The sequence below is a fragment of the Gambusia affinis genome, linkage group LG04, assembly GCF_019740435.1.
Source record: "Gambusia affinis linkage group LG04, SWU_Gaff_1.0, whole genome shotgun sequence".
In the NCBI taxonomy this organism is placed as follows: domain Eukaryota; kingdom Metazoa; phylum Chordata; class Actinopteri; order Cyprinodontiformes; family Poeciliidae; genus Gambusia; species Gambusia affinis.
Genome location: NC_057871.1, coordinates 10,549,722 through 10,563,998, shown reverse-complemented (window position 1 = coordinate 10,563,998; position 14,277 = coordinate 10,549,722). Strand labels below are relative to the sequence as shown.

Here is a 14,277-nt window from a genome sequence, read left to right as displayed (position 1 = left end):
TTTACTTGTGGAACATTTGCTTCTTTTCTTTTAAACTTCTCCTGAGAGACAACATTTTAAAATGCTGCCAAAACACCAGCTGAAGGGAGTGGCTTTATATAAAATTGATTTTTTTTTTTTAGCTGTGTACCATGTTATTACGTTATTCCTTCATTAAAAACATGCATAACAATTGCCACAAAATCAGTAATTTTTGGCAGCAAGAATCACAAAAAAAACCATTACAGCATCCTGGAGGGACTGATTAAGCCAAATAACATCTACAATAGAGCCAGAAAAGGTTGAGCTGAGTAAAGCCATCATGAGAAAAAAAATAGCAAGTACATAGCTGTGCCCTTTCTACACATACTGTGTCAGCTTTTCACCCATACAATTGTTCAACCGCCTGGGCTGCCAGTTCAAAGAAACAACAACAATGGAGTCAATTTTGTCCCTGCTTCAGAGACAGGTAGACAAGAGTAACAAAGGACCAACAGGTCTACCTTTAACATGGACAAGTAAATATAATACAAGCGTGCCTGTTGTATAAAATGGCTAAAACACGAGATGTTTTGTGTGACCTCAATTAGAAATGTGTTAATTGAAAACAAGAACTTATATTTTAATGTAAACAAAATATTACACGATTAAGCGTTTGCCATTTGTGAAGGTAAATAGTCAAAGAAGATTAGGACATGAGCTAAAATACAATAAAAATCAAGAATGGTGATTCAAACTTCTAGATCACCTGTTAGATTATGGTTACAAGACGTTACAGTGTGTTAGTCACCCACTTCTTTTTTTATTACACATCCACTAACTTCATGTGAGGTTTAGTAACCCATGGATTACTGAACACCAAGAAGTCAGGTAAAAATAAAATGAGTGGTTAAAAACAGACTTTGTGTAATTTGATGCGACGTGTATTTATAGTTTCACAAAAGAGGATGAATTTTAGAAGTATGTCATATTTGTGGGTTTAATGAATGCAGGATTTAATTAATTAGGGCAATTAATTGATTCCTGAAGGAGAATCATCTTTATGACTCACTGCTAACAAATTTTAAAAGCCTATTTAATTTGTAGATGGCAGTTTTGTGTCTTATTTTGGAATACCTGAATGCAAAAATAACTTTTGAAGAGGTAGACAGTTAGATAATGTGTGTTAAATAAGCTTACCCCCAAATAATGCTGCTTATCATTTCAACTAGTAATAAAACCCTTAGGTAAAGTACACAAAAAGGTTAAGATATTTAGTAGTGTGACTATACAGTATATATATAAACACTATTCCATCAAATGAAATATTCAGATTTCTGTGATCATTTTGGGCTCCACTGAATGAAATAATTTCTGAAAAACTCTGCTAAAAATTTAATGCTCTTTCACAGCTAAAAAAATCCAAACTTTAAAATCTAGTCACATTTATATATATATATATATATCCCTTGTCAATTTTTTGCTTGCATTATGCTCCTTTCTACAGTTTTTTCTCCTTAACTTTTGCTTTATTTTGCTGCTTCTGCCTATTTCTTACATTTCAGCAAGTCTGCAATTAACTTCAAACGCTTCTGCAATTTTCAATGAAAATATGCAGCTCACAGCATTCACAATGCATTTTTGCAAAAAAGTTACTTTTTAAGTGAGGAAATTAAAAACTGTCTGCGATTAATAGCTACTTGAAAACTTTCAGGGGGAAAAAAATTATTTGTCTAAAGTTACCTGATAATAATTTACTGCAGGTTTATAATAAACCAAACAAAATTATGCCATAATTGAGAGTGATGGGATTAGATTGTTGCTAAGATTGGTTAGTCACAACAAACAAAAGCTCTCTCATTTTTTCACACTATATCATCATCATTAGTCACCATTTTGCAGCCAGTGCATGCTAATGGGAGATAAATCAGACACAGACAACCTGCTGCATATGCAAGTTGAACTAATATGTCCTGTTATAGCAAGACCACAATAACATATGAGATGGTGTGGAGGTAATAATTCATACAGAGATAAATGCGTTGGATATCAGAACATCAATATATATATATATATATATATATATATATATATATATATATATATATATATGTATGTGTGTGTGTATATATGTATATAGCTGTAGTACATGTAATATGTATATGTTAAAGAAATACAACAGATTTCTTAAAAAGTAAAAGAAGAAGATTGAGGAGAATTGGGAACATTGTAGGAATATAAAATAAATCCACAGAATCTGTGGAAGGAACTACATTTTGATGAAACCTCCAATCCCAAAAGAACAATATAGCTCATTGACAATGATTATTTAAATACAAGTGGAGATATGCACATATATCTTCAGCACATGTATGTTCAGAACAGTCATTTGCTGTGATTCTTTTAATAACCCTCCTTCACGGTGGTTACTAATTTCACATTTTGCTTTTGAGGAATTTCCATCTCACTTTCTATCAAAAAGAATCAATCTAAATCTGTCAGAGGTATGAATAACTTTGGGGCCAACCGAAAATCAAATTGATTACCTTTCCAGATTTTTCCAGACTGTAGGAACTCGGTTTCTAACTACTGAAAAGAAAATGTCAGCTGGGTCAAACTGGTGGAGGAAAAAGTGAACCTGAAAAGAAGCCGACAGAAACTGATAACAAATACAGCAGCAAATTACATCACTGACATATTCAGTGTAATTTCTCTGTTGAGATGTTGCAGTATAAATCAGATAAAAATCTGCTTCCCATGTCCCTTGGTGAATTTATTTTCCATGTCAGCCTGCCAACATATGGAGGCAGTTTCTGCAATCCACATCACCGACTGTCAATCACACCTGTGCAGCAGGATATAGAAACGTATGCATAAGAGGGATTCCATCTACGATGTTGCTTTGAGGTAATTTCATCAGTACTGTTTGGTTTGTGGCAAACAGTTTTCTCAGTGTTTCCTGAGCAGCTAAATATACACTCACACTACATTAAAGCTTCTACGCCTACTTGGCTTGGCTCTTGGGTTGTTTCATCCTGCAACCCAACAGTTTCTGAGTGGCTTCTCTGGTTCTACTCTATCAAACACTGAAAGCTGCCCGTTTAAGCATTTTTTGGCTCTAAATTTTAATAATCGTTGTTGAAAACACAGGCATTGGGCGCAAGTTGCTACAAAAGAGAGATATGCATTATCCAATAGAAATATGACACGTTTCGACACCAAATCTGTGTTGTGTCCTTCAGGAGGCAAACTTCCTAGTTTTGCTTAGAAAATGGGTGGTGAACAAAATTTGAACATTTTCATTTCCCTGCACATTAAGACATCACATCTAAAAGGTCATCCCAACAAATACTCCATCTATCAGCAAAAAAAAAAAAAAAAAAAAAAAAGCTTGTGTTTTCTCCAGATTCACATCAGTTGTTTGTTCAGGCTGCAACAAACATTACTGGCAAAGGGGAGAAGTGACCGAGAAGTGACCTGCAGCACATACCAGCCAGGCATATCTGTTAGATAGAAGTTCCTCTGTTTTATCCTTTTCTGTTTTCAACCTGTTTGATAGGGAACAGGCTGTACTTGTAAATGATTCACCATTTAGGAAATCTCAGAGGTAAGGGTTTGCGTTCTCTACACACAGATTCTGCCGTTCACACTGACTATGCTGAAGCACACCAGCCATGCTAATCGCTAAAGTCTGCGTTAAAGGAAGACTGAAACTTGAACTATAACAGTTTATCTGTGTTGTAATATACGAGTAAAACCTTGATTTACAGCAGCTGTTCTCTCACATAGTGCTCTGCTACAAATATTAATGTTTAATATTTAATTAATATTATATAAATATTTAATGACAACTCACAGCAGCAAGGCTAGAAAAACACATGATGATGTTAAATGTAGTGCTTGAAGAGAAATTGGAATCAATGAAAATCATCAGGCTACTATGTTACAACAGAGGAGATCAGAAATCGAGTACTGATGCCTGATTGGTGTGATTCCTTCAATTCTTTTTTTCTCAATTTCAGCTAAGCTCTAACAACTGACCACGACGGCATATTATGCAGCGCTTGCTTAAAATGAGTCATGTGGAGAGCAAAAAAAAAAAAAAAAGTCGCTGCAGGCCTAAAAAACACTAGTTGCAGCTGATGTAGTATCTGAAAGTCAAGATGAATCCAGAAAGCATGTCTCTTAAGCCAATTTGGAGTCAACTTAGTAAAAAAAAATGTTTCAGTCCATCTAATTGCTTAGTAAAATTTTACATGATTCTCTTGCAAATATGGAGAGTAACTGTGTTCTTTTCTACAAAGTGTTTCAAGATCACATTTAAAATGGACTGTTTTGAGTTTAGTAATATTTTCCTACCTTAATAATTTATAGGTTACAGATTAGTTACAAATAAAACAACAAAAAAAAGAAAATCTAAAAATGGCTGAAAATAAGTAAAAGGCACTCAAAGAAAAGCTGCTCTTCAGAAATCTTGAGCAAATATTGTTGGAACATCTGCTTCACAGGAAGCACAATGTAAAGAAATCAGGAATGTCTCTAGACCTTCGTGAAGTTCTGTATATGCTCGTTATTGGTCATGAGTCACGTGTTACTAATGCTCTCCAACCTTACCATCTCCAAACAACATGAGAATAGCCAGATCCACAGCTCGTTTCCAGCCCGAGTCCTTCTGGATGGCGATGCCGTAGCCTGTGGAGGCGAACACTTTGCCGCTCCCAATGGTTACCAGCTTACAGCCCTCATCCCTGCCAGCCATGTAGTTTAGCACTGCTGCGTCATAGATGAAGGCATCCAGTTTCCTGTGAAGCATAAAGATGTGCTGTTACAATGGAGAAACTCATAGTTGTACCTCACACAGGACAGTCTAGTTGATGTACGTATTCCAGTTGCCCACCAGTTAAATTCTCAAGAACTTCATCATCATTATGGAGAGATTAATGTTACTTTCAGCAGCACATGGCACCTGCACTCACTGCCAAAAGTACCAGCAGCTGGTTTAATGACCATGGCGCTTGACAGGCCAGAAAACTAGACTGACCTAAAGCTCATGGAAAATCTACAGAGAATTGCCAAAACGAAGATGAGAGACATCGGAACTATGCAGAGAAGCTAAATGCTAATATCAAACCAACCTGAACAGCTCAGCAGAGCCACGGACTGATCACCTCCATGCCACACTGAATTGCCGATGGCCAACTACTGAGTGCATACTGTACAGTGCATGGACATATTTTTCTGTAAATCAACATTTGTGCTTTTAAAATCTCTTTTATCAATTTTATGCAGTATTCTAATTTAAAATTAAATTTTGGGTTTTCAATATCAAACAGACTTAATTGTCAAAGTGAACAGAAATAAACACCTTAAATATGTCACTTCATGTGTGATGAATATATATGAATTTCACTTTTTTAATAATTTCCTGCTGTCTTTCTCATTACTTATGTATAACATATCGATTTTAAGTTACTCTGTTGTCATGGTATTGGTGAACATACTGTCATGGTGATTGGTTTTATGTAGTTAAAACTCAAAGGTCTCTATCAAACCCAAAGTGTTTCAAAAAAGTATTGATATCTGGAATTCTTTCACATTTTTCAATGTTTCAACCACAAACCTTAATGTATCTTATTGGGATATTAAGTGAAAGATCAACACAAACTGAAAAAAACTGTTTCAGAATAATGCCGTACATTTGAAAGCTACTATCAGCAGGTAGTTTTATTCAGTGACATATGCTTTAATAGTCCTACAATGGAATAAATAAATATATCAAACGCAATCAATTGCACTAGAAATTACACTAATTAGTTCAAGCTACCTGTATGTAATTTAATTTAGATTAATTATGAAACATTATGAAGACTCAGGTTAAGTTTTCTTTTTTTAAATCTCCAACTTTGAACATCTCAGAGAGTACTGTTCAAAAATAATCTGAATATAAAAAGAATATGGCAAAACTGTAAACCTGTCAAGACACGGCTGTCCATCTAAACGGACTGGCAGAGAAAGTCAGAGAAGCAGACAAGAGGCCAGTGGCAGCTCTGGAGGAGCTGCAGAATTCACAAGGAGGAATCTCTTGACAGAACTATTATTAGCTGTTTATTCTACAAATCTGGTCTTTATGGAAGAGAGGCAAGAAGAAAGCAGGCGTTTCAAGAAAGTCAGAAGGAAGTTCTATTTGCAGTTTGCCACAGATCATAAAGTGAACACTGCAAGGGTGGAAAAAAGTGCTCTTTTTAAACAAGACCAATACTGAACACATTAGGCTACGTGCAAAAGGCAACATGAAGAGGAAAGCTAACTCTGCACTTCTACCTGAAATCGTTATCCCCACTGTGAAACTTGCAGGTTGCTGAATCATGTTGTGTGGAATTCGAGGAAGCTGAACAGGCTTGATGATCAGTAGAGTTACAAACAAAATCCTCAAAGAAAATCTATCAAAAGCTGTAAAAATAACGAGGTGGGAGTTTTATGACCAGCAGGACATTGATCCTTAACATACAATCAAAGCTTCAATGAAATGGTTTAGAACAAAGCTGTGCATAAGAATGGCCCAGTCAAAGTCCAGACTTGAATCATATTGAGAATCTTCGGCGAGATGTTCACACTCCAGAAGAGAAATTAGTTGACACATACCTTAACCCTTTTTAAATTAATTAACTTCTGGGGCCTGATAAATACATGACAAACTTTTCAGATTCTTCTTTATTGAAAAAATTTAAAAACGTAATCACTTTAATTCTGCTCTGCAACTTTGAACTACTTTAAAATAGTCTGTCCCATAGAATGTCAACAGAATACTTTAAAGTTTAATGATTATAAAGTTATAAAATGTGAAAAAGTTCAACGGGTGTGGATACGTTTGTAATAAACTCCATAAATTCCTCTCAAAATCAGTGGGTGGTTTCTATGGCTCCTGTTTTGGTCTAATAAAGTTAAAACACTGTTGTAAAATGTCCAGGATCCATTTTCCCATTGTTTAAAGTAAAGCATTTTCCAGAGAAGTTGTGTATCTTCCACATATTGACCCACAGTCAGTTGACTGATTGACATGACAGTTTGCTGCTCCTCCTGCTACCATCAAATGTGCCTCAGGGCACCTCAGGCTTCTGTGGCCATTCAGCATCGGTGAAACATCACAACTTTGCATTCCTGTTTCCTTGGCAGTGCTTGATGAAAATGTTTGAAGACAGCGAGAGAGGAAGAGTGACAAAGATTCAGTTATAAAGCAAACACAAGCTCCACTGCTGTTCTGGACGCCACTGTAAGGCAGAAGCGCACCCCCGCTGACTGCTCCTTCACATTCCCCCGAATGATCCCTCTTCCTCTGCAGCCCTCTCTTATCATTTCATCATATTTTTTCTGTTTTGCATCACTGCGCGACATTCTAGATCTTTAACACTGTCTTTTTTATTTATGCTGACATCCTTTCAACTCCCTTCTTGACTGCATCCCCCATCTGTCTCTCTGCCACCCTCCTCCAACCCTTTCTCTCTGTCCCTTCCTCACCCAGTCTTCAGGCTGTACAGGGCTTCATCTACATTCTTCTGGTGGAAGCTGGTCATGTAGGCGTGCATGTCTCTGTAGTTGTTGCGGATGTTGCGCTCTGTGCTCCCGTTGGGCACCGTACCAAACCGGAAAGGCGGAGAGAACTCATTCGGCTTCTGGAACTGTAGCAAGGAGGGGAAAAAAATAGAGATATTCTCGTTTGGATGTAAAATAGCAAGAAGCTGCTAAAGCACTGATAAGAAAAGGAAAAGCAGAGAATTACACAAGTGCCAAGAGTTGCAGTAAAAAGAGATGGAACATTTTAGACACTCTGCACACCAGGAGACGTTAGAGATAGTGCAAGCAGAGACATGAATTGGACTCAGCCTTTTGCACGTATATGAAAAGACAATCACAAATAAATCAAAATTTCTTGGTGCAACGTGAAGGTTACATGGATCAATAAAAAAAATAAAAAAAAGGCTACTATATCAGATGATTTCAGCTCCACTTTGAATTTTGAAATTTGAGCTCCAGGCGTTACATTTTGTTATCTGGCTATCGCAACCCACAGATTTTTTGATTAACTAATTGTTGCAGAAGGAAGGAAGGAAAGAAAGAAAGATGAAAGATTTTTCTTTATAGAAACATTCTTACAAGGTGAGAGACAGCAACAGTGAGCAAGCAATTTCAACTAAGGATGTTATAATTTGATACAACATCTCATAGCTGCTCTCACACCATTTCCATGTATGCTAACCTATGTCAAAATATGTTTACATGTTTCTAAAAGGTCTGGTGGCAAACAATTAACATTTAAGCAAAACTTGCATATATTATGTAGCATTGGCAGCTAAATGTGCTACAGCATCATGAAAAGGTTCCTCAATGATCACTTCTATTTTTTTTACACTTAAATGCCTTAAGCTGATTTTAACCTGAGTAAATAGAAAATTTTATTTTCATATAATCATTTTATCCAGTAAGGGAGAAAAAAGTGCAAAAGCAGCCTGTTAATTGCTCTGTAAACACAATACTGGTGTGAGCCACCTTTGCCTAAAACAACTGCTATCAAGAAACTGCAATTACTGGAAATCGGTAGTTTAAATCACTGTGGATTAATTTTTATTTACTTCTTAAAGCCGTTCATAGGTGGAACTGATCGTGTTTATTTGGACCGGCTGCATAACTCAAGGTCACACACAGAAAGGCAGAAGCTTTCTGACTGTTACCGCCAAGTACTTAAAGTCGTCCAGGTTGTGAGGCAAAACGGTTCCAGATCATGACACTGACACCACCATGTTTGACTGTTTCACCTGAGAATACTAACATGGAGGACATTTTTGTCCAATCCCTTTCTAATTACCAAATCATGAACTCTGAAATCTGCTGAGGCGAGCGAGATCTGGAGAGCTTGATCTGGGTTATTTTGTGACCAGATGGGTCGTCAGTGAGTACCTGGAGTATTTTCAGCATGCTGACCACTCCTGTGAAGGTTCATCACTGCCCTTTGTTTTTTCTATTTGTGGATAATGAAACTCACCGAGTTTCATGGAATCCCAAAGCTCTAGGTCTGATAGTAATAATGGCTTGGCATATAAAATTAAACTTTTTCTATGCCATTGAGCCAAAAGAACCAAAAGAAAACAGCTGAATGCTAATACACAGCTACTACTCCACAGAAAAGACACAAAAAAATCCTGTTCTTCTGTATTTATAATCTATCTATGGTATTAAGTACTAAAAAGGATACATCAGTTATACCAGTAACATGAAAAAGTCTGCAAAAAAGCTCTAGAAGCACAAATTTTCACTAATGTCAGACAAAATTCTCACCTTTTTGTCTGACAAGCCCGACACCTGGTCCACATATTCCTCCTGGATCATGAAGGCAGCCAGGTTGGCAGTGTAGGAGGCCAGAAAGATGACAGCGAAGAAGGCCCACACTGACACCATGATCTTACTCGTGGTGCCTTTGGGATTCTGCACAGGAACGGAGTTGTTGAAAACCAGGCCCCACAGCAGCCAGACGGCCTTGCCGATGGTGAAGGAGGGACCGCCGGGCTCTAAAGGGACAGAATGAGAAGACGAGAGGACAGTAGTGGGATCAGTGCGCTTTATTTACTTCTGACCAGATGTCGTGGGAGGCATTTTAAGGATCGCCACCACTGAATTTGTCAGGGATCACAGTATGTACTGAGGAGTTTTCATTTATTCCTGCAGCTACTGCGGGGACAGTCTGGCTTTTATACACTCACTCTGCTCCACCTGCCTCTGTGGCTGTATGACAAGGTGTCAGGAAGCAAATACTCCCTACAGGAGCTTTGTGGCAACACCGATGATGTGGGAGCGAGAAGGGCAAAGTGGCAGATGGACGCACAACAAGCTATGATGATGCGGCTGCCGCAGCAGAAGCACAGAAGAGTCTTGTATATACAGGGATCCTACACATATTTCATGCCAAAATTATATTGTTTAGTTTTCCAGAAGATGCTGTTCTTTGGAGGTGCCAGATGTAAGACAACATCAGGCTACTTATGTGTCTTTGTGAGGCATCCAACCATTCAGAAATTTCAACATTCTCAACAGAAATCTAACACTTATTCAAAAAACAAACAAGAAAAAAACCATGATAAAAAATTTTATCTCTAAAGTAGGTCTTGTGTATAAAAAGGAAAATAAAGAGGTGAATCAGAGTGCACCTATCTGCTAAAAATTCATCAATTAAACACACACTGTTAAATCTGAATCATGTTTTCTATCTAATTCTGTCCATTCAGCAGTGCAACAATTGTGTTACGTATAATATTATTAAAACAAAAGCAGACATTCCAATAGCAGAACAGGTGATTTCTAGTTCACACAGTGAGGCTAAGAATGCTTAAGACCACCTATCTGGTTCTTGTCAATGATCCCCTTCATTAGTGAAAGAGCTTAAGCGACTGTCAATGTAGATAAGCACTCAAAGACATCACACAGAAAGTCTCAGCACTCCAGTTGCTCTCATTCAGTAAAGATTGTCAAAGCAATTTAGCACCTGGAGTTCTCTATCTGAACGGTGCATTCAAGGAGAAACCAGAACTCGATCTTCATTTCAGCACGTTAGATTGTTTGACATCGAACCTCATTGCCCCATTTTTCCAGCATGAATTAACCGGGCCCAGACGTGCGAAAGTGTGTTTCTGAATGTGTATTTGTGCATGTGTGTCCTCTCACCTCGTCCGTCTGCCAGACAGCGATTGTAACCCACCGGGCTGAAGTACTCGAACACAAAGACAGCCACGGCCGAGACGATGAGCAGCATCACAAACATCATGACCCAGACATCAGCGCTGAAGGGCTCTGAAGGAGAGTGTGTGTTGGGGTACAAAACAGGGCAGATGTGTTAAAGCATTTTAAAACCCCGTGTTTTTTGTTGTTGTTTTGCAGTCAAGCACTGTTCTGTTAATGTTTATGGATTTTTCTGAGATTGTGCGAACAATGACAAGCAGATCTGATCGGAAGGGAAGTAAGCCTGAATATAAAACTCATAGAAGTAAGCATGTTTTCCAGTTGCTTTATATTCTGCACGGTAATTTTCACCCGCAGCAATTTACTTTACAAACAAAGCTATTAGATTAATGTACTTTGACAGCTGCTCTGGACTGTTAGGCTTTATTACAAAACTGCGTTTTTGAGCTGTAATCACACCAGAGATGAAGAGACCTGAGTGAAAACTCTTTAAAATGCCATAATATTTATAATAGTGTCATTTTACAGCTAAATGGAAAAGTATTATTCATCCATCATCCATTGTCTATATCAGCGATCAGTGGGCGAGAGGAAACACTGGCTGGGTCTAGAAGGGTATCTGTGCTTTTATTTAAAGAAAAAGTGCATTTAATTAGCAACTAATCTGCAACAACATTTCTCATTACAATAAGAGATATAGACTTTATTATAATTTTCTGATGCTTCTTTAGCTAACTTTTTGGTAAAATGTAATACAAAATCTTTCTAAAACTTTTTTCCCCGTTTTCAGTTCTAATCCATTGGATCTTTTCACGTTGTGAATGTGGGAGCGTTCTAACTTTGACTGCTAAATATAGCTCTCAATTCTGCTTTTGTTTCTGATTTCTCCGAATGTTTAAATGATCACATTTGCTCAAGTTTGTTTGAGCAAACAAACTTGAGCAAATGTTTCTTTCTCCAAGACAATGTCTCCCTACGTTTTCCTTCCAGTTTTTAGAAATGGATAGTTCTTAATCCAATTTTAGTGGATTGCAAAAACTCCTCAGATGATTTATCTGCTTGATGTCAATGATCTGAGCTTTCCCTTTTTTCTACAACCACTTGTATCATTCCACATTTGTGTCGACATCAGCTGAGGTTAAATAACTTGTTACTATCTCAAAGATAATTGCACACGCAGTAATTTTCCAACAGAATGCTGGCATCTATTTACTTAGCTAAATCCAGCTGGTAACTTTTTTTTTTTTTGCCAAGTAATGTAAAAGCTCACATGTGAGCAGACTGCACTATTTTCTTATTGGCTGGCCGTTACCTTATGCAGGAATTTAATGTTACTGTTTCTTTATGCATTTGTATGTTTGTTTTTGACTGCAGGGATGGAAATTAGCATAATTGTTGTCTCCAAATGCAGCTGGAAAAAAAGGTGTAAAAATAACGAATTTTGGCCTTTTGATATAATTGTGCCATAAAACTTGAAGACAGGAAGGATTTCACTATAACAAGACACATCAGTCACTACCAGTCAGTTTTAACACAAATGAAGAATGTGTTTGTAAGTGTGAAGCTGATTTCCAGATCGAAGCCCAAAAGCTGAAGATTGGTTTATGTCCTTGCAGGAACATTTATTGCTCCTAAAATATGAGCTGAAACAACATTGACAGCTAAAATGAATCAAATCAGTGGAAGCTGATATCATTGTTTCCATTGGTACTCACTTCAGTAAAAAGGTATTGAAATGTGCATTGCTGTGCATTTATGATGTGAAGAGTGAGTACATGTGCATCTAGTTGTTTTTTTGCCAGAAGCGCCAGGCGTGTTTCTCCTCACCTAGAAAGGCAGAGGGGGAGACGGTGCCGTTGCTGCGGGAGACCATGACACTGATACCCGTCTCGATGAACGGCACGGAGAAGTCAATGACCTCTGACCTCTCCTCGTTGATGGTGAGGGAACCGACGGCCATGTGCGCATTCTTTGTCACCACCTGGGGGTCAAACAGACACAAACACATGGGGGCTCTGTTACAGAAATAGATTTAAAAAAAAGAGTGAGCTAATGTGATTTCCAGGTTTCTCACATTAGGAGAAAGCAGCGAAGAGTCTAATGTCTACATAATCTCTATTCTGGGTCAGCGTTTGACTCCCACCAGCATGCTCTCCTTGCGTGTTCAGGTATATTTAGCTTCATGTTTCTGGAGCCTCTGGCCATGAGTAAAAACGGTGGACAAATGACTATATTATTAAAAACTACGTATGATAGAGTGAATAATACTCTTGCACACTTTTGTTCCGCCATCACATTTATTCCTCGAGGCCTCCTCTTTTATTCTCCATCTGTTGTCCTGTTTTTCGCTCATGTAAATGAAATCACTCACCACTCGCTTGTGCTTTAAAGTATGCATAGCGTTGCCTAAGTGGAAACCTCATCAGCTAAAGACTTCAGATTTTAAGATGAGACACAATCAGCTGCACATCTATGCTGGACGGCTGAGCTGTGCTGACTGCGTAATGTGTGCAGCAGTAATGTGGGTCTTTGCCCGAGGCTGCTTTCTCCCCCTCACTCCAATCCACGTCTTCTGTATTCTTACTCCATCTCTGATTAGGAACCTTCATTGAGTCCTCCTGAGGTTTGCTGGATCTGATCACAAGCTTCCCCTCAGGCCGGGTTGTGGGAAACAAGTGCTAGATGTCCTGACAGAGACAGCGAGGAACTAACAGAGACAGATACTTAGACAGCATCATCAGCCATAGCAAATAAAAGAAAAAAATATTTCTGTGAGTGGGACTGCATTTTCGGGCTGTTGAAGTGTCTGTGCAGAATTTCTTATTTCAGATATTTCAGGGAGACTCTAAACAGCTTGAAAAGCGGCTTTATGGGTGTTCAAAGTAACGGCGGTAAAAGTGATGAGCGGGGTGGGGGGAAAGAAAAGACAAAGATCTTTCATAGATTTAATAAATAAAAAATTTTATTGATGAATTATAAATGAAGTCATATCTGGTGTGCCTTTTACCCACACCCACAGAGATGCATGCGCAGCCCCGTCACAGAAAGAGTCGCTTCACATCTGTGCAGCTTCTCGCTGACATCTGCTTGAGGCTAAATTAAAAGGCTACACCTGGAACAACAACTTATCTCTCGCTGCATACCAGCAGATGTTAAATTGATCAAACTGAGGCTGCCCTCTCTGTATTTGTGTTATGTGGGATGTGTTATAGTTTACAAACATGAACAATCTTGCAGCTGGAATGAATATGCAGGTTTAAGCACACATCATATTTGTTATTTTTGGTGCACTGCCTGGTTGCGTCACTCCAGTGGCTCAGTAACATTTGTATGGTAATATCTCTTGCGTTCTGCTGCAGTGCTCTGCCAGCTGTGAAATCCAAAATCAGCTGGTGTGCCAGCAGGTCTGCATGAACTGTCACTGTGGGTATTTTCAACCTGCTTACAGACCACACAAAGCTGGTGCTTCTCTCCAAAGGGGGGATAAACTTGTCACTATAACACACTCCCCTTTTCTTCTCAGTATTATTTTAAGATTTTACATAAAAGTAATGTGACTACTTGTTGTTAGTCAGTAATTAGTGAAAAGTGTTC

General features: G+C 38.2%; 1 protein-coding gene across 2 annotated transcripts in view; it reads right to left on the bottom strand.

The window, feature by feature from the left end:
- grin2bb (glutamate receptor, ionotropic, N-methyl D-aspartate 2B, genome duplicate b) overlaps positions 1-14,277 on the bottom strand; it is a 123,338-nt gene that overhangs the window by 13,689 nt on the left and 95,372 nt on the right. For both annotated transcript variants that reach the window (XM_044113294.1, XM_044113296.1), the window contains 5 exons: positions 12,511-12,664; positions 10,669-10,794; positions 9,289-9,518; positions 7,474-7,634; positions 4,573-4,760 (listed from right to left, as the gene is read on the bottom strand). In XM_044113294.1, coding sequence (XP_043969229.1) covers positions 4,573-4,760; positions 7,474-7,634; positions 9,289-9,518; positions 10,669-10,794; positions 12,511-12,664 — 859 coding nt within the window. The remainder of the gene's footprint in view (positions 1-4,572; positions 4,761-7,473; positions 7,635-9,288; positions 9,519-10,668; positions 10,795-12,510; positions 12,665-14,277) is intronic.